We start from the raw sequence: 12,922 nt of genomic DNA on the forward strand, positions 1-12,922 counted from the left end.
GGATTAATCTTAGGACTTAGCACGAGTTAAATTACTTAAGCATTGCAGTTACGACGCATTGAACCTATCCTAAGTTAAGACGAGTTACTCAATCATCCTAACTCGAGATAGGATTAAACCTAGCGTTTCAAGAAATCGGCTGCATGCCTTTAATACATCACAGTATCTGGACTCCGCTTTGGTTGATAGAGATATAGAGACAGAGAGGCAGCGCGAGATGAGCGTAAAGGAGGAGAGGGAGTGGGTGTGTGACTGCTTGGCCTTAATGGAGTGGCAAGCTTCATCTTAAATAACAAATTGAATAGTAGTAGATTTGGTAAGCAGCCAGATGGTTTTATCTTCATGTAGGCCTATACTGATAGTTAAGAGTGCAGACATACAGACGGACCTACACGTAAGGATGGTCTTGCTAACTCGTTGGTGATGTACCTTTTATTCACCCTATGACAGGGACGGGGACTAGATAATGCAGCTAAATCAACAAACAAGCAAGTTGTGTATATAGATTATTGCGATACACGCTGTTGACCGAGATTCTAAAACGTTGTTCGGAGAGGCAGTAATTTCTCGAAGGTAAAGTACTTTTTGAAACGTTTGGTCATCATTTTGTAAAATGTAACTGTTAAGTTTTTGGCCCTTTTTTGGTCAAATTATGAACGAGTTTTTTGTTTTTCGATTTAACGATACATGAAAACCAATTTCTCAGACTTTTTTTATGATACAGAGGAACGAACATAATCAGTAAAGTCTTTAATTGTTTTTTGTTCGCATTCCTGAACAAAGATTTTACACAATATTTTCTTTAAAGTTTTAGAAAATAAGTGACATTTTTGCACGTGTCAGTTGTAGTTCCAGTTGAATCAAATTGAATCAAAGCTGATGTTTTTAAACACTGAGATTCATCTTACGTTGACTTGTTTGAAATCGGTCCCACAGTTTTTTTCTCTTTTGTTTCTAAAGTTGATCCTCAGCCCAATTAATTTTTGTCAACGATGATTTAAGAATGAATGGTTAGCATATTATTAAACGTCGTGATTTTATGTTTGTTCAAACATTTACCGAATCAGGGGAGGGAAGCAGTGAGTCATGCCAATATTGAAATGACAAAATAAATATAACGGCCCATAACACTAGTCCAGGTCTTTGCATATAGTTTTTGTTAAGGTCTTTTCATCTTCTCGCTTTAAACCTGTAAGAGCTGAGGACCGTCTGTACTAGCGCTACGAGCCACAACAATAAACGATTGTACGTTGCAAAAAACACCAAGTTGAGCAAACACTGAGCAGGAAGTTCAAGTGTGAAACATTATACAAAGAAAACACCAACAATATATTTATAATAGTATTATCGAAAATCGAATCGCCCACGGCAGCGTTTTTTTGTTTGTACAAACACAGAATACTTGTCACCATTTTATTGCGATGTCTATGTTGTCAGGTTTCGGAGTTTGAAATTCAGCAGTAGGTCTATAGCTAATTGGAATGTACATTATGCAGTCTTTAACTTGAAGAAAATCATAAGTTATGTGCTCAATTTACACTTGAACTCGGATGAAAGAATAATAAACACATCCTTATTGTTGCCCGCTACATATTTTAGTTACCTTTTTCCTCCAGATACCGATATTTTGGGGCAAGCTGGCATTTTTGGGCAAGCTGGCATAGTTCATCACTCATCTTATTTAAAACCTTCTAAAAATTTTATTACAAAATAGAGCTAATCAAAGTGGTAGTTTCCTGGACTGAGCTTCGCACCATCGTATCCTTTATTTCATTTTCTTCCCGGAATTCATCATGAAAGGATGTTTTTTAGACACTTTTTTTTGGCTCATTGTCCCAATTTTCATTGAAATGACACTTAATACCGTCGACACAATTATGTCACTTGATTTCACTGATTTCACTTGTCACATTTTGTCAGGTGTCTATGTTCTCCGGTTACGAGTCATTAATGTCATAATTATGATTAGCTTGTGCAGTTTATACCCTGAAGAAAAGTATGAGCAATTTGCTAAATTTGTCATAAAATTAAACGAGCTAAGTAAAGTGGTGGTTTGACTGAGTTTCGCACCCCCCTCCCGTAGGCTTATCCTGTGTTTTATTTTGTTCCTGGAAATTCATCGCAGTGGATGTTTTTCAGACACTCTTGACGCCCGTGTCCCATACTTATGGGATTGAAGGAATCGTAACCAATTTTGGAAATTGCTTTTTACCTTTGTATCTAGCGCTGTGAGGCCTTTTTTTGGCAATTTGGCGCTTTATAAATATCTTTTTATTATTATTTATGTAATGTCGTTCTGTATTTTGTAAAGTATTTTTATATGTGTTTTTGTAAGATTTTGTCGGGGTTAACCCCCTCCCCTCAAAGCCATTGTTGCTATGCAGCGTGTTTAACCCCCCCCCAAAAAAAAAAAAATAAAAAAAATAAAAATAAAAATAAAATAAAAAACCGCATAGAACAAAAAGGTTCGATCAACATTGCTCGTATTCAGTGAGTTTCACTATCACATTTGTTGATGGTAGATTCAAAAGGTCTGCAAAAAAAGAAAATTAGTTTGAAGAAGGCTTATACGTTTTATTTGTTTTGCCTCGTTTTCATCACATCCATGCATTTTACAGGCTTACCTTTTTATAACTGTACAATGGCAAAAAAAATGAAAGGAAAAGGCAACAACAATCATTCTACTTGTCATGTTGAATAAATCCTTTCTTTTGACAATCGCCTACTGGCAGAGAACGACAAAGTTTGCTCAAGTAAGTCGGGCATTGCTTACCAAGACCTTTACCGTCGTAGCTGGGGAATTTCGGTCAACCATTTTTAGGCCCATGGGAACCTAACTGAATTGTCTTCCAGGTTCTTTCAACAAACCCCTCGGACTTAACACAGTCTTGTGTTAGAAGAAAAACATCGATACAGAATGGCCCGCAGCCATTTTAACAGCGTTTTGATAAAATAATATATTTTGTAGTATGGAGCGGGCCAGGGGCAGAAAGAATAATGTTTGTAAATGAAACGAGCATCTGATACCTTTATCATCGTCATTGTGCCTTTTTTGTGTGGGGAGTTTTTTTTTAACGTTTATTTAACGTTTACGGGTGGGGAGTTGTTCTGTACTTGGCTATAGGCTAAAGTCATGAGCTAGTTTATGATAAAAAACTGTTTTTGTTTGTAATTACTCCCTCCGCATGGTTTGAAATTAAAGGTGTTTTACATGATTCGTAAGGATTAACAACACTTTTTCAGTGACGCCAAATGCATTTATATTATGTTAAATGCTGGTGAACTTTATAATTCTAAGCGACAGCTCATGTGAACACATTTTTGAATTTGCCCTGCACACGTAATGTAGTTTCCTCGAAGACATTAATGCAAATACATATAGGTTAACACGCCAAAATAAGGGGACCACGTGGCTTTATTTGTTACCTTCTTTTCATATCTGCGGCAAAACGCTGTAATTACTTTACACTTAAAGAGATGAGTTACCCACAAATTTGGCTCTGCGGTGTTAAGAAATGCTCCAGCGTAACTTATAATATCAATATTATAATTGGGTTAAGATATAGCGCCGAAACGAGACCGGGCGAGGTGATAACATTTAAGTGTGGATTTTAATCTCAATAAAGAAACTTGATTTACATGACACCTGATGGGATTGCAAGACGATTAGGCGCCAATACATGTCAGGAATATTACTCGCTTTCCAATATCCCTAAACCACTTTTTAGCGCATTCTAATTCCAAGCGAGTCAGTCACTTTTTACCGTGGGTTGGTATTCATGTATCGAACGATACAGAAACTTACTAAAAATCGATGATTATTTAGTAAAGTTTAAATCCCAACTGTTTGAATGACCTTTCATTGGCACTATCTGGATTTCAATAGTCGATACACTTTGCTAACATGCAATTATTTTATAATGATTTGGTATTGATATTCTTGGCGTGATATTTTTTATAAGACAAACACCTCCTAGATGTCTTTGCTTGTGTTTTTTGTACAGAGGGTGAGTAGGGGTTTGTACTGAAGTAAACTGAGCCAACATCGTCGAATCAAACATGGTTACTGTGGCACGAGTTTATTGAACACTATTTTCTAGACCGACAGGCCACTCACATTGTCAAAACTATTCTATCCATAAGTGATTCTTTAAGCTTGATTTTAAGAAGAAGAAAAAGTCAGTTTCGCTTGAGGAGGAAGTTTCATAAAGTAGTCTATGACGGATGATGAATAAAGAGGGCTCTGACGAACAAGACCATTTCAGCATTTCGGTTAAGAGTACGTTATCTGCTGGGGGGTTTAAGCCTAGGAGTATATTAATATACAACTTGACATGTTCCAGTAATTGAAAATATGAGCTTAGGCAGGGGCTAGTTTCTAATGACACATTAGCGAGCACTGTCACGATCAAATAGGGTCAGGGCGTCCATAAAGGCGGCCAGCTTTGGCGAGTCTGCTGGCGGCACTTTATGCATTTTGATGTATAAAGAGATTGGATCAATGATGGATATTTACCTCCAGTCTGTAAGCTGACAACAGCGTGATGCCCATAAACATTAGGGCTGATTTATCGCTCAAATTAATATCACCATTAAGCTCAAGGATTTTTGAGATAATTTCAAAAGCGACAACGACCGAAATATGGTTGGTCAATTTGTATTGTGAGTGCGAAATACCTTTAATCAAAACGAGACACAATAAAAACTGACTGGTCAGTGAAAGTTTAGCTTTGTGATCTTAGGATGTGTTGTTGACAAACGTTCAACAATGTTTTGAACTCTACTTCAGTTAAAGTTGTCGTCACGATATACCACGATTCCATTTTGCACTCTACTCTCTCAATGTAAAATATAAAAAAAAACTCGTTTTGTCCGCCATTCCACTCTTGCAAAGAGCCATATGGCGGACAACTTCTTTTAGAGTGAAACAAGAATAGGTACTTTCAACTCTGTTTAGTTTTAAATTTATTCAAATTTCACTCAAAAAGAGTGACACAGATTGACTTTCACTCTCCAAAGAGTGAAACTAACACAAATCGGACAAGACAGTGAAAGTTTGGCTCTCAGAGTATGAAAATAAAGATGAGATTTTGGGCTCAAATTCACCTTTCTTAAAGGAGTCATTAATGTTTGCTTTTGTTGCTCTCCCCGTTGCATTGAAGATGACATTTTGGGCGCAAATTCACCTGTCTTAAAGGAGTCATTAATGTTGGCTTTTGTTGCTCTCCCCGTTGCATTAATAAGTTTATGAAGGTATATAATCCACAAAAAAATGTTTTTGAGAGTATTAATAAAATACTTTCAGCACTTTTTATGTTGTCATGATACCTGAAACAAGACTCTTTCTTTGACTGAAATGTTGAGTATACAATTTAACTTATCGAGTACGTATCTTTTGGGTCATTGGACAGAGGGGTTTCAAATATTGAAATAGAAAAAAAACATTCTTCCTTAACTAGAAATTAAAGTTATGTGAATCATGCTTTCATCGTCATCCACTTTGATTATTATGGCTCCTGTGTTGTTTGTTTTAGGTCATAGCTTCTGAAACCTCTGGGGGAGTTTGCTTCAAGACGGAGGGTGACAGACCCTGGATGGTGCAACGGTGCAAACCTCTTCAGACTCCCCTCGACTCTCTCCAAGTCTCAACCATGTTGAATATAGAACCAAGTGAAGTGCACAGGCGCTTACTGTGTAAATATCACTCCGCCTTATGCTAGATGCAACAACTCCGTTGAGAGACACGTCGTTTGTACATTATTCTAAATACCACCTCGACAGAATACGAAATTGCTTTGGTACCGTGGTGAGTGCCAGTGTGTAGTGTTTGTAACTGAATTTAACCCGGAATTTGTGACTGTGCTGATAGGCTTAACAGTGTATCACTTAAATCACTTAAAGCTTGAAACGTATTTAAAACATATATTATTACTATGACATAGATCACACCACAAAGAGAATACCGTTGGGCTGAAACTAGATAGGAACATTGGCATTTTGATAATACGAGAGACGCGAAGCGATGTGGATATACCCTGGATAGATTGGTTTATTGGAAAAACTTGTAGACGCAAACGCTATACTAGGATTTGCTTTATCTTTCTCGCTCCCTCTCTAAGGATTAGTCATCAGCTCATTGGGGAGGAGACTGTTTGGTCGTTGACATTATCCGTTCGCCTTTGGTGAAAAAAAAGAGAAAAACGAGGAGAGCTGATTTAATCCACTTGTTGAGGCTTCATTAGCAACGCTCAAGTTAGTGCGCGTGATTTAAAGACGTCATCAATACCACGTGGTACCTTCAATGTGATATTTGATACATTCGCGAATAACTAGAACAGCAACTTATGAAAGAGTTGTCATTAATAGTTTGCAAGTTTTGGGACTACGTGTTTCTAGAGTGGATCGATCTGAAGGGCTGATACAAGTCTCTTTGGAAAGCAGTTTAAGAACCCGCTGTTGGTGAAAGTGCTTTACCATCACTCACAGCAAACGTGCTTAGAGTCTAGTTGAAGACGGAGCTCCTGCAGTAAGACCAGAGGATTCTTACTTCAAACTGCGTCTATGAATCAATTGTATTGCTGAGAGAAATCCAACTCTGACATAGTCGTTTGACCAATCAGAGAGAAACAATGGTTGATTACAAGGATATTAACTCCTTAAACTTTACCTTTGTGCATAATCTGGACCAGGAATCACGTATACTATGGAGTGTGTTTTGTTCTATCATTATGGCAGTAGCGGCTGGTGGCAATCTGATTGTTATCTGGATCGTGGCTACCAACCCCCGAATGAGGACTGTTACCAATTACTTCTTATTAAACTTGGCCGTTGCCGACGCCCTTATCGCCACCCTTAGCATGCCGTTTATGTTCAGCTACATCGTAACACAGAACTGGGCTTTGGGTATTGGTATGTGTAAAGTTGTGCGTTTCTTTGGACTAGTTTCAACGTCAGCGAGTGTTCTTTCCCTGGTAGCTATTTCCATTGATAGATACCGGGCTATAGTTCACCCGCTCCTACCAAGGTTATCCAAGAGTTACATCGTGTGTATGATTATCTTTATATGGGGAGGGTCGTCCATCTTCGCTAGCCCTCTATTGGTTTACTCTACGGTGTTGACGTTCATGTACAATGATGGAGTCATCAAAAATCAATGTTTCATCAAGTGGCCAGATGGTATCTACAGACGCATCGACTTCACGTAAGTTTTTGTTTACTGTTTGGAAGGAAGAATGGGCTTTTTTTTTGTAAAGAAATATAACACATCAAAAAGTGTTTCTGCTATTTAAAACATCCCTAGTTAGATGTCAAGTGAGTTTCTTAAAGGGCTGGTTGCTATACGGCTTTGTCTGAACTTACGGCTTCCGTAGTCGATATGGCTAGAGTTTTGAAAATGCCGAATCTTCAACAATAAGTTGTTGCTATAGCAACAACCATAGTCAGCTGTATCCAGTTGAAGTCGCTTATTTATTTCATACATGACCTAAGATAAATCTTAAAGGGACACAAAATACCATTGGTATCGCTCTTCAAATTTCCCGGCAATCAAAACCGACATGGTTAGAAGTAGGCACGGTCGTAACACCAGCTTTCGATTTTATAGTATAACGATATTTAGAGAATTATTTCATTTGAAAGTAATATTTCTATATAGCAAATTATGTCATTTTTTCACTAAAGTTTTGAATCTGAGATACAGTACTGCCAGAAACGTTTCTCAGCTTGTGTATTCCAATACATACGGCTCATTCTTACTGCATTGACACAGCCACTGAATCCAGATTTCCGGCGATATCTCAAAAAACGCTTCCACCTTTTGAAATGAAGTGTTCTCAGGTATAGCTTTCTTGTATACAAAACATATGTAGGGATTAAAGAGTCGAATGGTTAAAAACAGTGCAAAGGTAAACGTTCCGTTTAACTCTTGATCGTAAATTAGCAGGTAGTTTAGACTAAATTGTTTTGTAATGGAGATTGATACCATCAAAACTACCTGGGTTGAAGTTAAGTTTAATTTGACAGAAACTGCACCTCATTTAAACTGGCCAGAACATTTCTTGTCGGTTTAGTGGTCATTTACGAGTACCAATCCGTCAATAGTCAGTATTTGCTTGTAGCGTACAGCGCCATGGTAAATTTAAAGTCAGTATATAGTCTTGTTGACCGTGTTCTTGTTGACCGTGTTCTTGTTTACAGCCCAACGTCGTATGGAACACATAAATTGGACATTTGATCAGTGTGTGTTTGAAAGGGTGAAGACGATCTCTGCGATTATTTTACTCTTTGTCTTCCTCAGTCTTTAAGAGAAGGTTTTCACCGCCAAAAATTCCTGGAAACCGGGTCAGAAATTGCAACCTTTTTCGATGGTGACATTTTTCTTCGAGGTATTTTTAATCAATAAAAACGATGAACGGAACTCACAGCTAAAGGTTAACAGAATACAAAATGCAATTAGTTTTGTCAGGTTTTTGCAGTTTGAAGCTAGCTCTACACTAAAGGTCGTGATATTTTGCAGTTTCTTTTTATCATGCTAAAATTATAAACAGAATGTGAATAATTTTTGTTGACGATTGATGGTTAGGGTCCAACTGTTAAATTGTCCCCGAAGTACAACTATTAAAGTCACTGGACACAACTGGTAATTACTAAAAAAAATGTGTTAACATTCAAACTTACTTGGTAACTAGCATCGGGGAGCTTTTGAAAGTATAAACCATTGTAAGAAACGGCTCCCTCTGAAGTAACTTAGATTTTGAGAGAGGTCATTTCTCATTCAAATAAAATAATTCAGACCGGAAGCCCTTTTTATAGGCATTCTTTTATTAATATTATCTTGCAACTTTGACGACCATTTGAGTCCAACTGTTCAGATTCGTTGTTTTATGCAAATGTTTGGATACACCAAGTGAGCTTATTGGTCTTTGACAATTGACCAAGGGTGTCCAGTGCCTTTAACGCAGTAGTCAGTCTAACCAGTGTATAGATTTCTATATCAATTTTAATTTGGTTGTTGTATAGATACAACGTGGCGTCTTTTGCTGTACTGTACTGCCTGCCTCTAACCGTCTTAGCAGGTTGCTATACAGTCATCGGTGTCAAGCTTTGGCGAGGTGATGTACTGGGGGAGTACATACCAAATAGAGCACGCCAGCTCAAGGCGAAACGTAAGGTAAGAAAAGGAAGACAAATAAGACGTTGAGTGGAAATGAAGAGAAGGGTAGCGTAGGTGGCAGTGTACTTTGACGAAATACACCCCTGTGGATGACAGGAGTTGCAAGCTACGGGCGAAGCGGATGTTAATCGAAGGGGGTTGGGTAAAGGATACGGAAGGACCGGGACTAATAAGAACAAACTCTAGGGGTCTGAGAGAGAAACCTTAAAAAAGGGTCTCGCTGCTGTCAGCTCAGGTTAAGATAAAGTAGCTACGGGGAGGTGGGAAAAGAAATGGAACTACTGATGAAGAGAAATATGTAACTTAGATTGAATGAGTTTTTAGTTAATTGAGAAGTAATGTAAGTCGATTTGCGATGCTGCGCTGAATGCCCGGATTCGGTGTGTTGGAGACTTCATTGTTGAAAATGATTCAGGAAGGGGGAAACAAAGTAAGCTGGTTAGTCATGAACAATATTTGGTGAGTTGTGTGACATTTATGATAAACAATCTTACTCGGGCGCGGCGACGGATTAAAACTGTTTGAGGTTATAGGCCCCATACCTAGCAAATGATTTTGCTTTTATTTCGTTTAATCAGTTCCTTTCTGTCTGAAAAATTTTAATAATAAGAAACCAAACCACTTTCATAACAAGAATGATATTACGAACTTAAAAATCGTTGCTTATAAATTAATTATTCAAAGTAATTTTGATATTCGCGCGCTTCTGAAATAGTCATAATTAGCTATTGATGACGTTCGTCAAAATTGCGTTACGTTGTCATGACGTTTGTGGTATGTTTCTTTGTTATACACACAAGTAACAACAAAGCGCCTATACAAAACGAAGCTTTTACAAATGACGTACTGATGACGTAGCAGGCTTTTCGCAAATCTTTTCGAAAATCATCGGAGAAAGGTATTACAAATAGTCTGTAATAATTAACTCGAAACGCACCCCCCTCCGAGCTGTGATACCACTGTTTAAAAACCACGGCAATATTATAAACTCGATCCCAAAATTAAGTTCGATACCTAATGTTGTCCGGGCTGAGTTATATTGTTAGCCTTGAAATAAGCAGAAGCGATCACTAAGGTGTATTGTTTGATCTATTTCCTCGACTTGATCAGACGGAACTATTGCTCATGAGGATTGTTTTGTTGAACAATGGACTAATTCTGAATAGCATCAGCGAGTTTCAAATTATTGTTTTCTCGTTTTTTTACCTCTCCAGCATGTTCTTCGTTTAAATCTTAGATGTACAGCCAATAAATCACAGTAGTGTCCATTAACAGTCCAGCCATACCTACAGAGAGATAAAACATATAACTATATATCGGCTGAAATTCGAGAGTACTGGTTATAGCAACACGACCAGTATTCCAGTAAGAAGTCGATTGGAGCCAGTGGGCACTAAACACGCCTGTCAAATACTTGTCCCTTCTAATTTGTCAAAAATGACAGGTGGACTGCAAGGCTTTTCATAGTTTTGATGAGTTATAGCAAATGTAATTTAAGGAAGGATTTGACAAATTGAAATGTAACATCTGTTAGAGTGTGACAGGAATGTGGTTAAGGTGACTCGGATTGAAATTCCAGCCAATTTTTCCGTTTTGGATTTTTTTCACTGAAATCAATTATAATACTTAATGTATGTTACTGCATATCTGCTTTGAAGCAATCAAACATTGAGTGAGAGGTTTCAAAATTTCGTTTTATTTTGGTCAGTCGACGGGGTCAGTTGTTTCGAAGATTGATAAGTGCAAAATACAGTCGTCGTTTGATAAGGCTTTGTCCAAACATTCAGAAAACAAACTATAAACACAACGATGATGTTAAACCAAAATTTAATGTTTTAACTACACTTTCTTTGAATTTCTATTATTTAAAACATTCTACCATGAGCCTAGCTATCAATATCATTAAAATTTGAAGTTCCTTTCCACGTTCCTTCCTAACTATTCCTTCCTATATTTCCGTATGTTGCTATTTATTTTGTTGAGTGCACGTATTTGATCATCTGTTATAATTATAATATTTTCATTTTACTACAGGTCGTCAAAATGATCATAGTAGTGATTGCAGTCTTTGCCATATGCTGGTTCCCATTGCATGTTTACCAGTTCCTTGGCTACCTTCATGAGGAGGTTTACACGCAATCTTATGCAGTTCACATCTACTCTACTATCTGGACTCTAGCTATGAGCAGCTCCATGTATAACCCATTTATATATTGCTGGCTCAATGATAGGTAAACAAACAATGGCGTCATCATCAGCAAACCCCACAGTTCTTTCCCTCGACCCCCTGGTCTTGGATCTTCTAATTTGTACCTTTCTCCGGGGGAAGGGATTGGAAGTGTTCATGCCGAGTTCAATTACTATTTTTTTTTCTGCCGGGTGAGGACTTTCCTTTTCAATTGACACTGTGGGTTGAGATCTGCATTCAGGAAACGCACTGTTTACATCATAACATTACAATGAGTAACGGGAACATAGGCGAGGGGTGGAGGGGAGGGGGGGGGGGTCCGTTGGTATTAACCAGTTACCATATTTCCGGTGGTTAACCATTGGTTTTGGGGAATGGTCGCGAAGGGCGTTGTTTCATTTCGTTCTATGACAATTTTAACCAAAGAACATATTTTGGTTTAGTAACTGGCATTGATTGGTTTAATTTCGGCTTTTTCTGATGGTCAATAATAGTCGTACATTTTGTGGTAATCAGATTGAATATTCACTAGAAAGTTAACATATGAAAAAACGATGTAATATGAAATAAGAAACCACACGAGAAACCTATTTGGTAATTGCTATATATCTCCTATACCCAAAAGCATCTAAGTTAGACTTAAGATTTTCAACAAACAGCGGACATTTTCTTTTCAGGATTTAACCTTTGTATTTAATCTTTAAATATTTGTATTTGTCTTACAGGTTTCGAGCTGGTTTCAAGCGAGTCTTTCATTGCCTGATCCCAGGGAGCAAGAAACAGAGAGACAACAAAGGTATTGACCGTCGTACTCCCCTGACGTCTACAACCAGTAATGCTAACTCTCTCATGACAGCCTCCACAACAGGCATGCATCGACAAGTGCCTAATGGCAAGCCCGCCATCTTGTGCCGAACTAGCCTCATTGGGATTAGTGTCGTGGATTCATCGGAAGATATATTTTAGTCTTGAATTCAAGACTAATGTATCAAGCTTGAGGTATCGCTTATAGCATTATTTAACCTGGCTATGTAGCATTACAACCGATGTATATACATGTTGGTTTAAATCGTTAAACGGACCCCCGTTTGGGTGTGTGATGTCAATGTCATGGAATTGTCATGCAAGGATCCCTTAAAATGAGTTTATGTACAACCAGCCATTATGTATCCGGCCGATTTCACGAAACGCTAGGATCAATCCTAACTCGAGTTAGGACGAGTAATCCGTCTAATTGTAGGATGAGTTCAATGCGTCCTACGTGTTTGGATACGGAACTGAACCCGTCCTAAGTCCTAAGATTAATCCTAAGTTAATAAGAGTTTGGTGAAATCCTGGTCCTAAATATAACCGTTAAACTTCAAATGTTTTATGTTAAAGCTGATACGGAACTACATGTAGGGCTTGTCCCGATAGCCATACTGTGGCATTGTATGTAAATATGTAAGAATATGTGTTTATATTTTTATTTGGGATAATACAGTGGTGAGGATTTCGTGATCCTTTTTTTGACAATGCAATATTATTAGTCTCCTGACGATGACTAGAGCAGGCTAGTCCAA

General features: G+C 37.9%; 1 protein-coding gene across 2 annotated transcripts; it reads left to right on the plus strand.

The window, feature by feature from the left end:
• Positions 1–232: 232 nt before the first annotated feature.
• Positions 233–12,607, plus strand: LOC117303896 (tachykinin-like peptides receptor 86C). Of its 2 annotated transcripts, none has more exons than XM_033788341.1 (5): positions 233–573; positions 5,535–7,201; positions 9,019–9,169; positions 11,207–11,403; positions 12,086–12,607. In XM_033788341.1, the coding sequence occupies exons 2-5, from the start codon at positions 6,630–6,632 to the stop codon at positions 12,324–12,326; spliced, it is 1,161 nt and encodes a 386-aa protein (XP_033644232.1). In that variant the 5' UTR covers positions 233–573; positions 5,535–6,629; the 3' UTR covers positions 12,327–12,607. The 2 variants fall into 2 exon arrangements, with proteins under 2 accessions (XP_033644232.1, XP_033644234.1); XM_033788343.1 differs by having other exon boundaries at positions 249–316.
• Positions 12,608–12,922: the final 315 nt, after the last annotated feature.

This window comes from Asterias rubens, chromosome 20 (genome assembly GCF_902459465.1).
Source record: "Asterias rubens chromosome 20, eAstRub1.3, whole genome shotgun sequence".
Taxonomy (NCBI): domain Eukaryota; kingdom Metazoa; phylum Echinodermata; class Asteroidea; order Forcipulatida; family Asteriidae; genus Asterias; species Asterias rubens.